The sequence below is a fragment of the Coregonus lavaretus genome (genome assembly GCF_964263955.1).
Source record: "Coregonus lavaretus genome assembly, chromosome: 3".
Taxonomy (NCBI): Eukaryota; Metazoa; Chordata; class Actinopteri; order Salmoniformes; family Salmonidae; genus Coregonus; species Coregonus lavaretus.
The window spans coordinates 60,792,464-60,815,070 of NC_139990.1; the positions used below are offsets into that span (position 1 = coordinate 60,792,464).

General features: G+C 44.9%; 1 protein-coding gene across 1 annotated transcript in view; it reads left to right on the plus strand.

Annotated features, from left to right (window-relative positions):
* The window catches only part of LOC311108315 (DC-STAMP domain-containing protein 2-like), a gene marked incomplete at both ends in the record, with an annotated part of 29,563 nt that extends 7,717 nt beyond the window's left edge, over positions 1 to 21,846 (plus strand). The window contains 6 exons of the mRNA XM_084150944.1: positions 6,717 to 6,817; positions 10,613 to 10,743; positions 10,961 to 11,088; positions 15,820 to 15,913; positions 21,205 to 21,444; positions 21,561 to 21,846. Of these exons, the coding sequence (XP_084007070.1) occupies positions 6,717 to 6,817; positions 10,613 to 10,743; positions 10,961 to 11,088; positions 15,820 to 15,913; positions 21,205 to 21,444; positions 21,561 to 21,846 (980 nt within the window). The remainder of the gene's footprint in view (positions 1 to 6,716; positions 6,818 to 10,612; positions 10,744 to 10,960; positions 11,089 to 15,819; positions 15,914 to 21,204; positions 21,445 to 21,560) is intronic.
* Between the last annotated feature and the right edge of the window lie 761 nt (positions 21,847 to 22,607).

Below are 22,607 nucleotides of genomic sequence, written 5' to 3' on the forward strand. Positions count from 1 at the left end.
AATAAAAAAAGAATAATGTGCTGCAGCGACTAACTGTAAGTCGCTCTGGATAAGAGCGTCTGCTAAATGACGTAAATGTAGTGGCACTTGACCATATAACTGGGCAGTAGTCCAGGTGTGATAAAACTAGGGCCTGTAGGACTTGTTTTGTTGATAATGATGTCAGAAATCAGAGCAGCGCTTTGTTATGGACAGACCTCTCCCCATCTAAGCTACCGTTGCATCAATATGTTTTGACCATTTCAGTTTACAATCTAGGGTTACACCAAGCAATTTAGTCTCCTCAACTTGCTCAATTGTTCATTACAAGATTTAGATTAGGTTTAGGGTTTAGCACAGGGGTTGCCAAACTTCTTTGGCCCACGACCCCATTTTGATATCTGAAAATTCTCGCGACCCCACCCATGTGAAAATAATTATGTCATTAACAGCCAATGTTAACTTTTTATTTGGGGCTAGGGCAGTCAAATGAAAAACATTCTAACAGTATTTCTGATTGTCTTCTCAACTCACCATCACATACTTTTAATGTGGGGCAGTCAATTGCAAATTAATCTGACATAATGTCTCTTATCTCACCACTAATGAGATGGGTGTGCTTGATGCATGTCGCATCGGAGCTTCTCAAAGTCAGGGGGCGTGGTCGACCTGGATCGATATTTGGTTTTAATGCAGACGAGAGCACTGAATCCAGCTTCACACAGATATGAACTGGCGAAGGGTAGCCTACCATGAGTTTTATGGTGCTTTCAAGACAACTGGGAACTCTGAAAAATATGAGTTCAAATCATGACGTCAGTGATCTTTAGGTCGGAAAGTCAGCGCTCTAGAAAGAGGCCAGAGTTCCAAAGTTGGAATTCCGAGTTGGATGACCGTTCAAAACTATTTTTCCCAGTCGGAGCTCGTTTCTTTCCGAGTTCCCAGTTGTCTTGAGTACACTGAAGTTGGAAGTCGGATATTTCCGAGTTCCCAGTTCCGAGTTCCCAGTTGTTTTGAACGCGGCATTAATGCTCAGAGGGAGACAGCAGGGTATTCCCTTTGAGTCAGGAACCAAAACACATCCGTAGTTACCTGTGAATGCATTGTCTGCAGTATTCGGTCACATGACCGCTCGATCAGCTGTTCGATTTCACTTACCAGCATTTCAACTGAGCCAGGATCACAGTCAAACAGATTGGGAAGTAGGTCTGTCCCAAAGTGCTCTTCCAAGCGTTGGAGGTGAGCAGTCTTCAGTCATGTGGGACACTTACTAATGATGCGGTGTGAAATAGAACATTGTCATGCTCTGATCCCATATCACATGGTTTTTCGAACAGGCATGCGCGCAGTGGATGTGGTTTGATGTAGTTTACAATCAAAGTTACCTGCTGCAGTGTACAGTATCTCCAAGTTCTGTGCTCAGCTCTTTTGGCTCCAGTTGCTCTCTGTGTATCATACAATGCGTCCATATGGCAGAGGGAGACACATTCATAACTAGAGTGCAGAGGCCTGCCCGCTGTCCCGTGATAGATGGAGCCCCATCTGTGCAAAAGCCCACCATTTGATCCCATATGGAATGTGTTTTTCGTCAATATAGCCACGCAGCACATTGAACATCCCAAATGCTGTTTAATCTGTCCTTGTGAATCCTTGTGAATAGCATCCCCCGACATGTAGAGCAAACAAACGTCAATGCATGGGCATCTCGGCCCTCACAGCTAACATCCATTTGGCGAGCATAAGCTGGGGAGTTTTTGAGTTGTTCAGTCAGTTTCCTCTTGATTGATAGCAATAGCATACATTATTTGTTTAACAGTGTTATCTGACAAAGGTATTGATGTGAGTTTCTTTGCCTCTGCCTCCCCAAACATTGTTTTCACCATATCAATTGTGGCCGGTAATACCAAAGTCTCTGCAATAGTGTGTGGTTTCATAGCGTAGCGGGCCTAGCCATTCACCATGTGAATGATTCAAGTGCAACGGTCAAGTGCAGCCTTTTCCCATGATCTAAGGGCGCTCTCTGGTTGAATTTTATCTTTTTAGATTTGAATAATTTTCATTTAGAGTTTTAAGGTTAACCACATTACAATGATTTTGAGATACAAAGACAATATTAAAATATATATACAGTGGGGAGAACAAATATTTGATACACTTTTGCAGGTTTTCCTACTTACAAAGCATGTAGAGGTCTGTAAGTTTTATCATAGGTACACTTCAACTGTGAGAGAAAATCCAGAAAATCACATTGTATGATTTTTAAGTAATGAATTTGCATTTTATTGCATGACATAAGTATTTGATACATCAGAAAAGCAGAACTTAATATTTGGTACAGAAACCTTTGTTTTCAATTACAGAGATCATACGTTTCCTGTAGGTCTTGACCAGGTTTGCACACACTGCAGCAGGGATTTTGGCCCACTCCTCCATACAGACCTTCTCCAGATCCTTCAGGTTTCGGGGCTGTCGCTGGGCAATACGGACTTTCAGCTCCCTCCAAAGATGTTCTATTGGGTTCAGTTCTGGAGACTGGCTAGGCCACTCCAGGACGTTGAGATGCTTCTTACAGAGCCACTCCTTAGTTGCCCTGGCTGTGTGTTTCGGGTCGTTGTCATGCTGGAAGACCCAGCCACGACCCATCTTCAATGTTCTTACTGAGGGAAGGAGGTTGTTGGCCAAGATCTCGCGATACATGGCCCCATCCATCCTCCCCTCAATACGGTGCAGTCGTCCTGTCCCCTTTGCAGAAAAGCATCCCCAAAGAATGATGTTTCCACCTCCATGCTTCACGGTTGGGATGGTGTTCTTGGGGTTGTACTCATCCTTCTTCTTCCTCCAAACACGGCGAGTGGAGTTTAGACCAAAAAGCTCTATTTTTGTCTCATCAGACCACATGACCTTCTCCCATTCCTCCTCTGGATCATCCAGATTCGTCATTGGCAAACTTCAGACATGCGCTGGCTTGAGCAGGGGGACCTTGCGTGCGCTGCAGGATTTTAATCCATGACGGCGTAGTGTGTTACTAATGGTTTTCTTTGAGACTGTGGTCCCAGCTCTCTTCAGGTCATTGACCAGGTCCTGCCGTGTAGTTCTGGACTGATCCCTCACCTTCCTCATGATCATTGATGCCCCACGAGGTGAGATCTTGCATGGAGCCCCAGACCGAGGGTGATTGACCATCATCTTGAACTTCTTCCATTTTCTAATAATTGCGCCAACAGTTGTTGCCTTCTCACCAAGCTGCTTGCCTATTGTCCTGTAGCCCATCCCAGCCTTGTGCAGGTCTACAATTTTATCCCTGATGTCCTTACACAGCTCTCTGGTCTTGGCCATTGTGGAGAGGTTGGAGTCTGTTTGATTGAGTGTGTGGACAGGTGTCTTTTATACAGGTAACGAGTTCAAACAGGTGCAGTTAATACAGGTAATGAGTGGAGAACAGGAGGGCTTCTTAAAGAAAAACTAACAGGTCTGTGAGAGCCGGAATTCTTACTGGTTGGTAGGTGATCAAATACTTATGTCATGCAATAAAATGTAAATTAATTACTTAAAAATCATACAATGTGTTTTTCTGGATTTTTGGATTTTTAGATTCTGTCTCCCACAGTTGAAGTGTACCTATGTTAAAAATTACAGACCTCTACATGCTTTGTAAGTAGGAAAACCTGCAAAATCGGCAGTGTATCAAATACTTGTTCTCCCCACTGTATATTTTTTTGTATATATTTTGTTTTTGGGGGGGATTTTGGAAATTCTCCCGTGATCCCATTTTTATATCAGGTGACCCCACATGGGGTTGTGACCCCTAGTTCGGGAACCGCTGGTTTAGCTAATAATTTGTCGCAAATACAATGCTTTTAGATTTTGATATATTTAGGAATAGTTTTTACTAGCCACCCATTCTAAAACTGACTTCAGCTCTTTGTTAAGTGTTGCAGTGATTTCACTTGCTGTGGTAGCTGACATTTATAATGTTGAGTCATCAGCGTACATGGACGCACTGGCTTTACTAAGGCTATTGGTAGGTCATTAGTAAAAATAGAAAATAAAGTCAAGAGCCAATACAGCTACCTTGAGGTATGCCTAACTCTACTTGGTTTATGTTAGAGAGGCATCCATTTTAAGAACACCCTCTGCGTTCTGTTAAATAGGTAACTCTTGATCCACGATATAGCAGAGGATGTTAACCCATAAAACATATGTTTTGACATTACCTTGAAGAAGGCAGTAATGCCGAAAAGTTGGTGGTTTACCCAATAAATTACCGGGAGCTTGTATATAGAGTGTGCAACTCTCTTTATTTATTTTTATAGCATACAGTTTACTCGCCGTTAGTCAGCACCTCTACCAACTTTTTGGGGGGTGTGCGCCAGCTCATGCTATTTATTAGATTATTGATAGACAACAATATACAGTACCAGTCAAAAGTTTGGACACACCTACTCATTCAAGGGTTTTTCTTAAATTTTTACTATTTTCTACATTGTAGAATAATAGTGAAGACATCAAAACTATGAAATAACACATATGGAATCATGGAGTAACCAAAAAAGTGTTAAACAAATCAAAATATATTTTAAATTCTTCAAAGTAGCCACCCTTTGCCTTGATGACAGCTTTGCACACTTTTGGCATTCTCTCAACCAGCTTCACCTGGAATGCTTTTCCAACAGTCTTGAAGGAGTTCCCACATATGCTGAGCACTTGTTGGCTGCTTTTCCTTCACTCTGCGGTCGAACTCATCCCAAACCATCTCAATTGAGTTGAGGTCGGGTGATTGTGGAGGCCAGGTCATCTGATACAGTACTCCCTCACTCTCTTCCTTGGTCAAATAGCCCTTACACATCCTGGAGGTGTGTTGGGTCATTGTTCTGTTTAAAAACAAATGATAGTCCCACTAAGTGCAAACCAGATGGGATGGCGTATTGCTGCAGAATGCTGTGGTAGCTATGCTGGTTAAGTGTGCCTTGAATTCTAAATAAATCACAGACAGTGTCACCAGCAAAGCACCCCCACACCATCACACCTTCTCCTCCATGCTTCACGGTGGGAACCACATATGTGGAGATCATCCGTTCACCTATTCTGCGTCTCACAAAGACACAGCGGTTGGAACCAAAAATCTCACATTTGGAGTCATCAGACCAAAGGACAGATTTCCACCGGTCTAATGTCCATTGCTCGTGTTTCTTGGCCCAAGCAAGTCTCTTCTTCTTATTGGTGTCCTTTAGTAGTGGTTTCTCTGCAGCAATTCGACCATGAAGGCCTGATTCACGCAGTTTCCTCTGAACAGTTGATGTTGAGATGTGTCTGTTACTTGAACTCTGTGAAGCATTTATTTGGGCTGCAATTTCTGAGGCTGGTAACTCTAATGAACTTATCCTCTGCAGCAGAGGTAACTCTGGTCTTCCTTTCCTGTGCCGGTCCTCATGAGAGCCAGTTTCATCATAGCGCTTGATGGTATTTGCGACTGCAGTTGAAGAAACTTTCAAAGTTCTTGACATTTTCCGCATTGACTGACCTTCATGTCTTAAAATAATGATGGACTGTCGTTTCTCTTTGCTTATTTGAGCTGTTCTTGCCATAATATGGACTTGTTTTTTTAACCAAATATGGCTATCTTCTGTATACCCCCCTTCCTTGTCACAACACAACTGATTGGCTCAAACACATTAAGAAGGAAAGAAATTCCACAAATTAACTTTTAACAAGGCACACCTGTTAATTGAAATGCATTCCAGGTGACTACCACATGAAGCTGGTTGAGAGAATGCCAAGAGTGTGCAAAGCTACAATCAAGGCAAAGGGTGGCTACTTTGAAGAATCTCAAATATAACATATATTTTGATTTGTTTAACACTTTTGTGGTTACTACATGATTCCATATGTGTTATTTAATAGTTTTTAATGTCTTCATTATTATTCTACAAAGTAAGAAATAGTTAAAAAATTGCGAAGAACCCTTGAATGAGTAGGTGTTTCCAAACTTTTGACTGGTACTGTATATATTTTTTGTGGACTTTTAACATTAAAATATCTGGTAGAACTTGCCCCTAACATTAATATACAGGTAACTGTCAAATTAATGGAAACACTTGAGTAAATGAGGGATACAAAGTGTATTGAAAGCAGGTGCTTCCACACGGGTGTGGTTTCTGAGTTAATTAAGCAGTTAACGTCCCATCATGCTAAAAATGCTGGGCAGGCCATTCTTTTTGCTACCATGGCTATGCCCCAAAAGGATGACAATGCTCCCATCCACAGGGCAAGAGTGGTCACTGAATGGTTTGATGATCATGAAGACGATATTAACCATATGCCATGGCGGTATCAGTCACCAGATCTCAACCACATGAACACATATGGGAGATGCTGGAGGGTTGGGTGAGACCGCATTTTCTATCATCAACAAAACACTAAATGATGGAATTTATTGTGGAAGAATGGTGTCTCATCCCTCCGATAGAGCTCCAGACACTACAATTTATGCCAAGGTGCATTGAAGCTGTTCTGGCTCGTGGTGGCCCAACTCCCTATTAAGACGCTTTATGTTTGTGTTTCCTTTATTTTGGCAGTTACCTGTATCTCACCTTGGCCTAGGGATATGGAGTAAATTCTACAGGGTCTCTGTAATCAACAATTGCTGTGAGAGGAAATATATATATATTTTTCTGTTTAACACTGACACCCAGTGGCCAAAATAACCTGTTTGCTTTGCTTCCTCTCTCTTATCACAGGATTCCTCTATGGACTCTCCTTGTTCATTGTGTTCGCTGGAAGCTATGTCAAGCGGTTAAGGAGGCTTGTGTGTGCCAGGTACCACCCCAAACGAGAATGGGTATGTTATGACCCAGTCACACCTTTCTCCTAATCTGTCCAGTCCCAAACCCCATCCTCTAGCCCAGGGTTGCCCAACCCTGTTCCTGGAGAGCTACCCTCCTGTAGGTTTTTGCTCCAACCCCAGGTGTTACTAACCTGATTGATCTTATCAACCTCCTAATTATTAGAATCAGGTGTGCTAAATTAGGGTTGGAGCAAAAACCTAAAGGACGGTAGCTCTCCAGGAACAGAGTTGGCAGTCCTGCGTCTAGCCCCTACCACTTCTGTGTTTGCTGATCTGAAGGAACCAGGTAGGTGTAGTAATAGATGTCTACCTTTACAGTGGGCTTAGCTGTCGCTTACACCTATCCATTTCCTTTAGATCTGCAAACACTGACGAGTTAGGGGCTGTCAGTTACATAAAAACTACACTGAAATTAGAAGATCCACAGATTTGGTCACAATAGCCACTTCAGGATGTGTTTTGGGACAGGCACAATATAACTTGTTCTGGGAGTCTAGGAGAAAGAGGAATGTGAGCAATGCATAGAATTTAAACAATGTCAAGACTTCAGGGGAACAGGCAGGTCAGCACTGCAATACAGATGTGCTTGTCTTGATTTCAGGACAAAAGAACAGACAGAAATTGAATGCTTAAAAAGTGAATACAGTTTTATCACGTTCTCTTCTTGTCGTGCCAAAGGTAGATAAACTATTAAACCAGATAAAAAGCTACAGTTGAAGTTGGAAGTTTACATACACCTTAGCCAAATACATTTAAACTCAGTTTCACAATTCCTGACATTAAATTCCCTGTTTTAGGTCAGTTAGGATCACCACTTTATTTTAAGAATGTGAAATGTCAGAATAATAGTAGAGAGAATGATTTATTTAAGCTTTTATTTCTTCATCACATTCCCAGTGGGTCAGAAGTTTACATACACTCAATTAGTATTTGGTAGCATTGCCTTTAAATTGTTTAACTTGGGTCAAACGTTTCGGGTAGCCTTCCACAAGCTTCCCACAATAAGTTGGGTGAATTTTGGCCCATTCCTCCTGACAGAGCTGGTGTAACTGAGTCAGGTTTGTAGGCCTCCTTGCTCGCACATGCTTTTTCAGTTCTGCCCACAAATGTTCTATAGGATTGAGGTCAGGGCTTTGTGATGGCCACTCCAATATCTTGACTTTGTTGTCCTTAAGCCATTTTGCCACAACTTTGGAAGTATGCTTGGGGTCATTGTCCATTTGGAAGACCCATTTGCGACCAAGCTTTAACTTCCTGACTGATGTCTTGAGATGTTGCTTCAATATATCCACATACTTTTCCTTCCTCATGATGCCATCTATTTTGTGAAGTGCACCAGTCCCTCCTGCAGCAAAGCACCCCCACAGCATGATGTTGCCACCCCCGTGCTTCACGGTTGGGATGGTGTTCTTTGGCTTTCAAGCCATCGCCTTTTTCCTCCAAACATAACGATGGTCATTATGGCCAAACAGTTCTATTTTTGTTTCATCAGACCAGAGGACATTTCTCCAAAAAGTACTATCTTTGTCCCCATGTGCAGTTGCAAACCGTAGTCTGGCGTTTTTATGGCGGTTTTGGAGCAGTGGCTTCTTCCTTGCTGAGCGGCCTTTCAGGTTATGTCAATATAGGAATTGTTTTACTGTGGATATAGATACATTTGTACCTGTTTCGTCCAGCATCTTCACAAGGTCCTTTGCTGTTGTTCTGGGATTGATTTGCATTTTTCACACCAAAGTATGTTAATCTCTAGGAGACAGAACGCGTCTCCTTCCTGAGCGGAATGACGGCTGTGTGGTCCCATGGTGTTTATACTTGCGTACTATTGTTTGTACAGATGAACGTGGTACCTTCAGGCGTTTGGAAATTGCTCCCAAGGATGAACCAGACTTCTGGAGGTCTACAATTTTTTTCTGAGGTCATGGCTGATTTCTTTTGATTTTCCCATGATGTCAAGCAAAGAGACACTGAGTTTGAAGGTAGGCCTTGAAATACATCCACAGGTACACCTCCAATTGACTCAAATGATGTCAATTTGCCTATCAGAAGCTTCTAAAGCCATGACATCATTTTCTGGAATTTTCCAAGCTGTTTAAAGGCACAGTCAACTTAGTGTATGTAAACTTCTGACCCACTGGAATTGTGATACAGTGAATCATAAGTGTAATAATCTGTCTGTAAACAAGTGTTGGAAAAATTACTTGTGTCATGCACAAAGTAGATGTCCTAACCGACTTGCCAAAACTATAGTTTGTTAACAAGAAATTTGTGGAGTGGTTGAAAAACGAGTTATAATTACTCCATCCTAAGTGTATGTAACTTCCGACTTCAACTGTATATACATTTTGTTGTAGATTCTGGTCATATATAGTGGCGGTGTTGGTCATTGTTTGTATACTGGTAGTGGCACAGTTAGCATCACACTCAGCCATGATCTATTACAAACTGGTGTGACAGGGAAGGTGTTGCATCATTCTAATGGCAGTGTTCATACACATTGCCAGCAGCTTCAGGTTTAGTGTCACTACATTTTATAATAGACTTTTGGATCAGATGGAATTCAAACCATGTACAGAATGTTGAGCATCAGCTGTGTAGCTTAACTTAGTCTACATGCACACATAACTCGATGTACAGGTAACTGCCAAAATAAAGGAAACACCAACATAAAGTGTCTTAATAGAGTGTGGGGCCACCACGAGCCACCAGAACAGCTTCAATGCACCTTGGCATAGATTATACAAGTGTCTGGAACTCTATTGGAGGGATGCGACACCATTCTTCCACGAGAAATTCCATCATTTGGGGTTTTGTTAATGGTGGTGGAAAGCGCTGCCTCAAGCCTCGTTCACGTTACCCATAAGCACTCCGTTATGTTGCGCAGGATGTCATGCATTTCAATGGGGACGTCCACAACGGAGTGCAAACGCAATGCCCCCTTGCAGTTGAAGGCTCCGTTGCGAGATGGAAGCTGCATACTTTGACATTTTTCAAACTTTGCGTCGTCTTCAGTCCACCCAGAGTCCGTAGAAGAACAGGAAGTTGCCAAACCACAGAAGAAGATGAAAATATGTGGTTTCCGGTAATGGCTTTATGGGATCTAGCAACTTGTAAACAATTACCCATTCCTATAAGTGAATACTATTTTAATAGTCATGTTAAATAATACACATTGGCTGTTAAGCCAATTATATTATATGACTGTTGCCTCACGTTTTAAGTTTATTGTGATGTTAATAACGTTTGTTTTTGATGATAATTATTAGGTGGAGGTCGCTAGCTACAATGGTATCTTCAACCTAGCCTAGTGTTTAGCTAGCTGCTCTGCAGTGCAAGCTAGCTTTACTTGCTATAAAGTTATAGAAACAAGTTGAGGAAAAAGTAACTAAACAAAATATGTTTATTATCACCTGTAACAATATATTTATTGTTATACATGACCCTAAGAATGATGGGATGTTAATTGCTTCATTAACTCAGGAACCACAACTGTGTGGAAGCACCTGCTTTCAATATACTTTGTATCCGTCCTTTACTCGAGTGTTTCCTTTATTTTGGCAATTATCTGTATATGTATATTGTCTGCCAATGGGTATTTATTGTCTTGCCCTGGTGACAATCTAATTTCCTCTGAGATTGACAAAGCATGATCAGGAAATTCTATAGATTATCTACTGGGCCAGGCTGCAGATGCATTCTATTTGTCCAGCACCTTTTCCAGATCCAGACACTTCAACACTTTTAACATAACATAGAGCAGGTAAAGGTGTTTCTCTTTCTTCTGTGGGGCAGGAGCGGGTGCAGCTCCTCCACAGGAGGATCCAGAGCCAGCGTACGTCTTTAGGTAAAGCCCTGCTGAGGTCTGTAGCCAGGAGCAGGGCAGACGGAGAGGGGACCAACTTCCTCCAGACACTAACAACCTGGTAAAATGAATGTCAATTTCCTAAATCTCCCATTCTTGAAGCCATTTCCCATCTTTTCACCATATTAGTATTTTAACTAGTGCAGTTATTTTGACCATGCAAATCCAGAATAGTTGAGGACTGTAACACATTACACATATTTATAGTGGATGTGTGTACAGATAACTTTGACACATCACTAATGTTATTACAGCTAATGATGTGTTCTTTAATCTAGCCTCCCAGGTGGGTCCTACCTGGCTGAGTTTCTGGGGGTGTCCTCTGTCTCTTGCATGGCCTGTGGAAGGAGAGGAGAGGGACAGGACGACCCCAGCATGGTCACATGCATCACCCCTCAGTGTAAAGGTACAGCAGCCTAACTCAGGCCTTTAAGGTCTTTGCTTTATGTTGCTTTTGTTTATAGGACCCCCTTGAAAAGTAGATACATCTGTTTCCTTTAAAGACTCTACAAGCTCATAAATGTTACCTGCCTTTCATGTACCGGTTGTCACAGATTCTGCCGAGGCTGCTCCTCCTCCTTGCTCGGGCAGGCTTCGGCGTTCGTCGTCCCTGGAGTACTAGCTACTGCCGATCGATGTTTCGGTGTTTGTCTTGTTTTGTCTTGAGTAGTTACACCTGTTGTCTATTATGTTTGATTGTATATCCTATAATTACCCTTGTCTCACGTTTGGTATTGGTGTGATATTGTTTTGTGTCTAGGCGGTATCGGCATTGCTGTATTTCATATTACGTGTATGGTGTTTTTCCCTCCTGGTTCGGAGGTTTTGTTTTGTTCTTTACTATTAGTAAAGTAAGTCTGCTTGTATCTCTGTGTCCTGCGCTTGACTTCACTCGCCGCATACACATCGAACCTGACAGAATAACACACCACACCATGGAGTCAGCAGGATCAGCGGTGCCAACGGGATCATTGGAGGAGCGCGTAAGCAACCAAGACGCCATGATCCAGAAACTGGGCACCGCCATGCAAGATGTTATGAACACCTTGAGCCGATGGGAGAGAGGAGGTTTGCCTACACCTCCTCCAACAATACCACCACCCTCAGCCATACCCATCGTTCCATCTCCGGAGTCCAGTGGGATTCGGCTCTCGCTCCCGAGGGCTTATGATGGCACCGCGGCCGGGTGTCAGGATTTCCTGCTCCAAGTAGAACTCTACCTGGCAACCATTCACCCGGCGCCCTCGGGATACGAGAGCATTTCCGCCCTCATCTCCTGTCTGTCCGGCAAGGCACTGGAGTGGGCCAACGCCGAGTGGAGGGGAATAGACGCCGCTACAGTCAGTTATGCGGAGTTCTCCCGCCGCTTCAGGGCAGTTTTCGATCATCCCCCAGATGGGAAAGCGGCGGGGGAGCGTCTGTTCCACCTCAGACAGGGGAAGAGGAGCGCGCAGGAATTCGCACTGGATTTCCGGACTCTGGCGGCCAATGCGGGATGGAATGAGAGGGCCCTCATCGACCACTATAGGTGCAGCCTACGGGAGGACGTTCGCCGAGAGTTGGCCTGCAGGGACACCAACCTGAGTTTCGATCAGCTGGTGGACATGTCGATTCGTCTGGATACCCTGTTGGCTACCCGCGGACGTCCGGAGCTGGGGCCGTCCATTCCATTCCCCAGCACCTCCGAGCCGACCCCTATGGAGCTTGGGGGTGCTGGTGCTAGAGAGAGGAGGAGAGAGACCAGGAGAGAGGCCTTCCCCTGCACCAACTGTGGCCGCAGAGGACACACTGCGGTTCGGTGCTGGGGAGGGTCTCCTAGGGATCGAGGCAGCAGGCCACGCACTGATGAGTCATTCCAGGTGAGTAAGCGCCCAACTCACCCAGAGCTCTCTGTTGTCCACATGTGTATCCAAGTTGTGTTTCCCGAGGTTTCTTCTCACTCCCAGCATAAGGCGGTAGTCGATTCAGGCGCAGCTGGGATTTTTATTGATCGCAGTTTCTGTTATAAGTTAGGGATTCCCCTCATACCAGTTGATGTGCCCTTCCCTATCCATGCCCTAGACAGCCGCCCTTTGGGGTCGGGATTGATTAGGGAGGTCACAGCGCCACTTAAGATGAAGACGCAGGGGGGTCATGAGGAGATTATACAGTTGTATTTGATTGACTCTCCTGCGTTTCCCTTGGTTTTGGGGCTTCCCTGGTTAATATCTCATGACCCCAACATTTCATGGCAACAGAGGGCTCTCAGGGAATGGTCTGATCAGTGTGTCGGGCGGTGTATAGGTGTTTCCGTTGGGGCAACAACGGTGGAAAGTCCGAACCAAATGCCCGCACTGCACATTCCTCCTGAGTATACAGATTTGGCACTCGTCTTCAGTAAGAAGAGGGCGACTCAATTACCACCTCATAGACAGGGGGATTGTGCGATAGACCTCCAGGAAGGCGCTGCACTTCCGCGTAGTCATGTGTATCCTCTGTCTCAAGAGGAGACGGCGGCTATGAAGACATACATCGCCGAATCTCTTGGACAGGGATACATACAGCCATCCACTTCTCCTGCGTCCTCGAGTTTCTTTTTTTGTGAAGAAGAAGGATGGGGGTTTGCGCCCGTGTATTGATTACCGTGGTCTCAATCAGATTACCATTAAATACAGTTATCCTCTCCCTCTGATTGCGAGTATGACGGAGTCATTACACGGGGCACGATTCTTCACATAATTGGATCTCAGGAGCGCTTACAACCTGGTGCGCATTAGGGAGGGAGATGAATGGAAAACAGCATTTAGTACCACCTCGGGTCACTATGAGTATCTTGTCATGCACTACGGGTTAATGAATGCTCCTTCAGTCTTCCAATCATTTGTGGACGAGATTTTCCGGGATTTGCATGGACAGGGTGTAGTGGTGTATATTGATGACATTCTAACATACTCCGCTACACGAGCCGAGCATGTGGCCCTGGTGCGTCGGGTGTTGGGTAGGCTGTTGGAGCATGACTTGTATGTGAAGGCGGAGAAATGCCTGTTTTTCCAGGAGTCCATCTCCTTCCTGGGACATCGGTTGTCCACGTCAGGGGTGGAGATGGAGATTGAGATTGACCGCGTTTCAGCCGTGCGTAATTGGCAGACTCCCACCACGGTTAAGGAGGTTTTTGGGTTTTGCCAATTACTACCGGAGGTTTATCCGGGGTTTTGGACAGGTAGCAGCTCCCATCACCTCCCTGCTAAAGGGGGGCCCGGTGCGTTTGCAGTGGTCGGCTGAGGCGGACAGGGCGTTTAGACATCTGAAGGACCTGTTCACCTCGGTTCCGGTGCTGGCACATCCGGACCCCTCTTTAGCGTTCCAAGTGGAGGTGGATGCGTCCGAGGCGGGGATTGGTGCTGTACTGTCTCAATGCTCGGGCACGCCTCCTAAACTCCGTCCCTGTGCCTTTTATTCTAAGAAGCTCAGTCCGGCGGAATGAAATTATGACGTGGGGGACAGGGAGCTGCTAGCGGTGGTTCAAGCCCTAAAGGTGTGGAGGCATTGGCTTGAGGGGGCTAAACACCCTTTCCTCATTCTGACTGACCATTGTAACCTGGAGTACATCCGGGCAGCGAGGAGACTGAACCCTCGTCAGGCTAGGTGGGCCATGTTTCTTGCCCGGTTTGTATTTAAGCTCACGTATATACCAGGGTCACAGAACGTGAAGGCAGACGCCCTGTCCCGGCGATATGACACAGAGGAGAGGTCCATTGAGCCCACTCCCATACTGCCGGAGTCTTGTCTGGTGGCACCGGTGGTGTGGGAGGTCGATGCGGAGATCGAGCGGGCGTTACGTACAGACCCTACTCCTCCTGAGTGTCCAGAGGGGTGGAAGTACGTGCCGCTCGAGATCCGTGATCGACTGATATATTGGGCTCACACGTCACCCTCCTCTGGTCATCCGGGTATAGGTCGAACGGTGCACTGCCTTAGCGGGACGTTTTTTTCCTGAGGAGATTGAACGAGGTATGTTATAGGTTACAACTGCCCATAAATTACCGCATTAACCCCTCGTTCCATGTGTCTCTCCTCAGGCCGGTGGTAGCTGGTCCACTCCAGGAGAATGAGATACGAGAGGCTCCTCCGCCCCCACTGGACATCGAGGGGGCTCCGGCGTACTCAGTCCGTTCCATCGTGGATTCGAGACGTCGGATGGGGGGTCTGCAGTATCTCGTGGAGTGGGAGGGGTACGGTCCGGAGGAACGGTGCTGGGTCCCTAGGAGGGACATCCTAGATCCCTCCCTCTTGACGGAGTTCCACCGGAGTCATCCGACTCGCCCTGCTCCGCGTCCTCTTGGCCGTCCCCGAGGCTGGGGTCGGCGCACGGCTGGGGCCGCGCGTCAAGGGGGGGGGTACTGTCACGGATTCTGCCGAGGCTGCTCCTCCTCCTTGCTCGGGCAGGCTTCGGCGTTCGTCGTCCCCGGAGTACTAGCTACTGCCGTTCGGTGTTTGTCTTGTTTAGTCTTGAGTAGTTACACCTGATGTCTATTATGTTTGATTGTATATCCTATAATTACCCTTGTCTCATGTTTGGTATTTGTGTGTTATTGTTTTGTGTCTAGGCGGTATCGGCATTGCTGTATTTCATATTACGTGTATGGTGTTTTTCATATTACGTGTATGGTTTTGTTTTGTTCTTTACTATTAGTAAAGTAAGTCTGCTAGTATCTCTGTGTCCTGCGCTTGACTTCACTCACCTCATACACTTCGAACCTGACACCGGTTTTCTTTGAGTGTCATAAAATCGTATCTTTTTCCTTGTGAAATGAAATGGAGTTTGACCTTATTGTGTGTACAGTGAGGGAGTTGACTCTGTTAAACTGTTGACTCAGCCTAGAAGGATAAGAATTCAGCTAACACCTTTGGTGAAGGACCACGAGGGGTGTGTTTCTCAAAGCCAGATTTGCAACTCTTTGAAACCACTTAGGGATTACATGTTGTTTCAGAATGTTAACCCATGTTTGTGAGCCATATCTTTGATACTATCTTGTGAAATACCCCCTGGTCTTGATGAGTTTTATGTTCCCCTTGGCAATCTGACTTTTCTGTTCCATTCAACTGCTCCACTGTGGTTTGTTGCACTCTAACCCATTTGCTGTTTTAACGTCCACAGGTGTATACTGTAAGCAGTGCTTCCAGAGTATGGGCCAGGTGTGTGCAGTTTGCATGGGACCCCTGACTTTTCAGGAGGACTGTGAGGAAGAGCTGTGAGTCTTCCACAAGGGCGCATTACTCATGACCTGTTTAACCTGTTAGATTCTAGCTGACCACTTAACTGTGGTCAGCTATGTATATACTTTATTCTATACTATCTATTGTATATACTGTATTCTATACTATATATTGCATCTTAGCCTATGCAAAGACATTGCTCATCCATACATTTATATATTCTTATTCCATTCCTTTACTTAGATTTGTGTGTATTAGGTTTTTGTTGTGGAACTGTTAGATATTACTTGCTAGATATTGCTGCACTGTCGGAACAAGAAGCACAAGCATTTCGCTACACTCGCAATAACATCTGCTAACCATGTGTATGTGACCAATACATTTGATTAGATTTTAACTATCATGTTACACTTTGTTTGTAACATCAATACCATCATCCCGGAAACCCTAGACCCATTCCAATTCGCATACCGCCCCAACAGATCCACAGATGATGCAATCGCACTCCACACTGCCCTTTCCCACCTGGACAAAAGGAACACCTACAGTGAGGGGAAAAAAGTATTTGATCCCCTGCTGATTTTGTACGTTTGCCCACTGACAAAGACATGATCAGTCTATAATTTTAATGGTAGGTTTATTTGAACAGTGAGAGACAGAATAACAACAACAAAAATCCAGAAAAACACATGTCAAAAATGTTATCAATTGATTTGCATTTTAATGAGGGAAATAAGTATTTGACCCCTCTGCAAAACATGACTTAGTACTTGGTGGCAAAACCTTTGTTGGCAATTGGCCACCAGGTTTGCACACATCTCAGGAGGGATTTTGTTCCACTCCTCTTTGCAGATCTTCTCCAAGTCATTAAGGTTTCGAGGCTGACGTTTGGCAACTCAAACCTTCAGCTCCCTCCACAGATTTTCTATGGGATTAAGGTCTGGAGACTGGCTAGGCCACTCCAGGACCTTAATGTGCTTCTTCTTGAGCCACTCCTTTGTTGCCTTGGCCGTGTGTTTTGGGTCATTGTCATGCTGGAATACCCATCCACGACCCATTTTCAATGCCCTGGCTGAGGGAAGGAGGTTCTCACCCAAGATTTGACGGTACATGGCCCCACCCATCGTCCCTTTGATGTGGTGAAGTTGTCCTGTCTCCTTAGCAGAAAAACACCCCCAAAGCATAATGTTTCCACCTCCATGTTTGACGGTGGGGATGGTGTTCTTGGGGTCATAGGCAGCATTCCTCTTCCTCCAAACACGGCGAGTTGAATTGATGCCAAAGAGCTCGATTTTGGTCTCATCTGACCACAACACTTTCACCCAGTTCTCCTCTGAATCATTCAGATGTTCATTGGCAAACTTCAGACGGCCCTTTATATGTGCTTTCTTGAGCAGGGGGACCTTGCAGGCGCTGCAGGATTTCAGTCCTTCACGGCGTAGTGTGTTACCAATTGTTTTCTTGGTGACTATGGTCCCAGCTGCCTTGAGATCATTGACAAGATCCTCCCGTGTAGTTCTGGGCTGATTCCTCACCGTTCTCATGATCATTGCAACTCCACGAGGTGAGATCTTGCATGGAGCCCCAGGCCGAGGGAGATTGACAGTTATTTTGTGTTTCTTCCATTTATGAATAATCGCACCAACTGTTGTCACCTTCTCACCAAGCTGCTTGGCGATGGTCTTGTAGCCCATTCCAGCCTTGTGTAGGTCTACAATCTTGTCCCTGACATCCTTGGAGAGCTCTTTGGTCTTGGCCATGGTGGAGAGTTTGGAATCTGATTGATTAATTGCTTCTGTGGACAGGTCTCTTTTATACAGGTAACAAGCTGAGATTAGGAGCACTCCCTTTAAGAGTCTCCCGAGTGGTGCAGTGGTCTAAGGCACTGCATCGCAGTGCTAGCTGTGCCACTAGAGATCCTGGTTCAAATCCAGGCTCTGTCGTGGCCGGCCGCGACCGGGAGACCCATGGGCCGGCGCACAAGTTGTCCAGGGTAGGGGAGGGAATGGCCGGCAGGGATGTAGCTCAGTTGGTAGAGCATGGCGTTTGCAACACCAGGGTTGTGGGTTTGATTCCCACGGGGGGCCAGTATAAAAAAAAATATATATATATATATATTGTAAGTCGCTCTGGATAAGAGCGTCTGCTAAATGACTAAAATGTTAATGTATAAAAGACACATGGGAGCCAGAAATCTTTCTGATTAAGAGGGGGTAAAATACTTATTTCCCTCATTAAAATTGAAATCAATTTATAACATTTTTCACATGCGTTTTCCTGGATTTTTGTTGTTGTTATTCTGTCTCTCACTGTTCAAATAAACCTACCATTAAAATTATAGACTGATCATTTCTTTGTCAGTGGGCAAACGTACAAAATCAGCAGGGGATCAAATACGTTTTTCCCTCACTGTATGTGAGAATACTGTTCATTGACTACAGCTCAGCGTTCAACACCATAGTGCCCACAAAGCTCATCACTAAGCTAAGGACCCTGGGACTAAACACCTCCCTCTGCAACTGGATCCTGGACTTCCTGACGGGCCAACCCCAGGTGGTAAGGGTAGGCAACAACACATCTGCCACGCTGATCCTCAACACGGGGGCCCCTCAGGGGTGCGTGCTTGGTCCCCTCCTGTACTCCCTGTTCACCCACGACTGAGTGGCCAAGCACGACTCCAACACCATCATTAAGTTTGCTGACGACACAACAGTGGTAGGCCTGATCACCGACAACGATGAGACAATCTATAGGGAGGAGGTCAGAGACAACAACCTCTCCCTCAATGTGAGCAAGACAAAGGAACTGATTGTGGACTACAGGAAAAGGAGGGCCGAATACGCCCCCATTCACATCGACAGGGCTGTAGTGGAGCGGGTCGAGAGTTTCAAGTTTCTTGGTGTCCACATCACCAACAAACTATCATGGTCCAAATACACCAAGACAGTCGTGAAGAGGGCATGACTACACCTGAAACTGAAAAGACTGAAAAGATTTGGCATGGGTCCCCAGATCCTCAAAATGTTCTAAAGCTGCACCATGGAGAGCATCCTGACTGGTTGCATCACCGCCTGGTATGGCAACTGCTCGGCATCCGACCGTAAGGCGCTACAGAGGGTAGTGCGTACGGTCCAGTACATCACTAGGGCCAAGCTTCCTGCCATCCAGGACCTACAGTGGGGAAAAAAAGTATTTAGTCAGCCACCAATTGTGCAAGTTCTCCCACTTAAAAAGATGAGAGAGGCCTGTAATTTTCATCATAGGTACACGTCAACTATGACAGACAAATTGAGGGAAAAAAATACAGAAAATCACATTGTAGGATTTTTTAGGAATTTATTTGCAAATTATGGTGGAAAATAAGTATTTGGTCACCTACAAACAAGCAAGATTTCTGGCTCTCACAGACCTGTAACTTCTTCTTTAAGAGGCTCCTCTGTCCTCCACTCGTTACCTGTATTAATGGCACCTGTTTGAACTTGTTATCAGTATAAAAGACACCTGTCCACAACCTCAAACAGTCACACTCCAAACTCCACTATGGCCAAGACCAAAGAGCTGTCAAAGGACACCAGAAACAAAATTGTAGACCTGCACCAGGCTGGGAAGACTGAATCTGCAATAGGTAAGCAGCTTGGTTTGAAGAAATCAACTGTGGGAGCAATTATTAGGAAATGGAAGACATACAAGACCACTAATAATCTCCCTCGATCTGGGGCTCCACGCAAGATCTCACCCCGTGGGGTCAAAATGATCACAAGAACGGTGAGTAAAAATCCCAGAACCACACGGGGGGAACTAGTGAATGACCTGCAGAGAGCTGGGACCAAAGTAACAAAGCCTACCATCAGTAACACACTACGCCGCCAGGGACTCAAATCCTGCAGTGCCAGACGTGTCCCCCTGCTTAAGCCAGTACATGTCCAGGCCCGTCTGAAGTTTGCTAGAGTGCATTTGGATGATCCAGAAGAGGATTGGGAGAATGTCATATGGTCAGATGAAACCAAAATAGAACATTTTGGTAAAAACTCAACTCGTCGTGTTTGGAGGACAAAGAATGCTGAGTTGCATCCAAAGAACACCATACCTACTGTGAAGCATGGGGGTGGAAACATCATGCTTTGGGGCTGTTTTTCTGCAAAGGGACCAGGACGACTGATCCGTGTAAAGGAAAGAATGAATGAGGCCATGTATTGTGAGATTTTGAGTGAAAACCTCCTTCCATCAGCAAGGGCATTGAAGATTAAACGTGGCTGGGTCTTTCAGCATGACAATGATCCCAAACACACCGCCCGGGCAACGAAGGAGTGGCTTCGTAAGAAGCATTTTAAGGTCCTGGAGTGGCCTAGCCAGTCTCCAGATCTCAACCCCATAGAAAATCTTTGGAAGTCCGTGTTGCCCAGCGACAGCCCCAAAACATCACTGCTCTAGAGGAGATCTGCATGGAGGAATGGGCCAAAATACCAGCAACAGTGTGTGAAAACCTTGTGAAGACTTACAGAAAACGTTTGACCTGTATCATTGCCAACAAAGGGTATATAACAAAGTATTGAGAAACTTTTGTTATTGACCAAATACTTATTTTCCACCATAATTTGCAAATAAATTCATTAAAAATCCTACAATGTGATTTTCTGGATTTTCTTTTCTCAATTTGTCTGTCATAGTTGACGTGTACCTATGATGAAAATTACAGGCCTCTCTCATCTTTTTAAGTGGGAGAACTTGCACAATTGGTGGCTGACTAAATACTTTTTTTCCCCACTGTATATACTAGGCAGTGTCAGAGGAAGGCCCAGAAAATGGTCAAAGACTCCAGTCACCCAAGTCATAGACTGTTCTCTCTGCTACCGCATGGCAAGCGGTACCGGAGCGCCAAGTCTAGGTCCAAAAGTTTCGTTAACAGCTTCTACCCCCAAGCCTCGGTGCCGGTACCCCCTGTATATAGCCTCGTTATTGTTATTTTATTGTGTTACTTATTTTTTATTTTTTTACTTTAGTTTATTTAGTAAATATTTTCTTAACTCTATTTATTGAACTGCATTGTTGGTTAAAGACTTGTAAGTAAGCATTTCACGGTAAGGTGTACACCTGTAGTATTCGGCGCATGTGACAAATAAAAATTGATTTGATTTGGTTACACTTAAGATACAGTAAGTTACTCACTTGTCCCAATGGCATTTTGTCACTAGAAACCACTTGTCTCATAGTAACTAAACATATAACTAATGTGGAATATAAATTAATTAATGAACTAGGATGTGTCCCTTAGTCATACAGAATTGCAGTTGTGTGTTGTAACAGTGGTATAACCTGTATGTTCCAGAGACTCCAGTGATGATGAGCAGCTGGGCCTGTGGACCGCCGCCCTAACTTCCCCACACATCACCCACAGGGGCACCAGGAGACTTATGAAGAGGAGGATCTCCATGGCAACCCGGCGGTGGCCCTCCGAGAGTAGGGTGCAGCGTGGGGCCTGCAGCAGTATAGGTCTGGTGGAAGGGGACAGTGGGAACAGTGACGGCAGTAGTGGTCATATCAGTCCCCCCAGTGACTCTGAACACAGGTAATGGAGATGTGAATCTTCATATTTATGATTATGATCACTACTATCATTACCATCAGAATTATCATGATCTGACATTTAATTGAGCATTCAGTATCTCTGCCTGTCATCCCCAGTGAGCCAGATATGACTTACCAAGACTACTCAGAACAGCACCACTCTGAGCCTAGTGACCATGACTATGACCACAACCCCAACCTAACATTGTCCCTCTCGGTCGTCTGTGTGAGCGGGGGCCTGGAGACCCAAGGGTTCGAGAGTGACACTTCAGACAGTGACGCCTCGTTTCACTCTGTCACCTCTGGCCGGATTAACCATTCTCAGGATGGATCCCTGAGAACGGTCACAGTCCACAGCCTTGACCACAACTCACAACCGCAACTTTCTCAGGGATCTTCTTAACCAACCAGCTCCACTGACATTCAGAGGGAACTCATTGTGCTCAGCTCAGAACACTGCAGTCTGTGATAAAGAGGCTGCAGATGCTAATAGGGATAAGCAAATGACTTTCTAAGTGATATCAATTTCATTTAGTATTCAAATACATGTTCTCCATGTTATCAAAGCATAAGCCCATTTATTTTCCATATGTAAGTGAGATAAAAATAGGGGAACTTCATAGTGAACTAGTAGATGCATTTGAAGTGTTCTCCAAATCTAGAATGTGAATGAGCTTGTCTGGTTTTGGTTAAATTCCCCCTATTTACAGTGGGGAAAAAAAGTATTTAGTCAGCCACCAATTGTGCAAGTTCTCCCACTTAAAAAGATGAGAGAGGCCTGTAATTTTCATCATAGGTACACGTCAACTATGACAGACAAAATGAGGAAAAAAAATTCAGAAAATCACATTGTAGGATTTTTAATGAATTTATTTGCAAATTATGGTGGAAAATAAGTATTTGGTCAATAACAAAAGTTTCTCAATACTTTGTTATTTACCCTTTGTTGGCAATGACACAGGTCAAACGTTTTCTGTAAGTCTTCACAAGGTTTTCACACACTGTTGCTAGTATTTTGGCCCATTCCTCCATGCAGATCTCCTCTAGAGCAGTGATGTTTTGGGGCTGTCGCTGGGCAACACAGACTTTCAACTCCCTCCAAAGATTTTCTATGGGGTTGAGATCTGGAGACTGGCTAGGCCACTCCAGGACCTTGAAATGCTT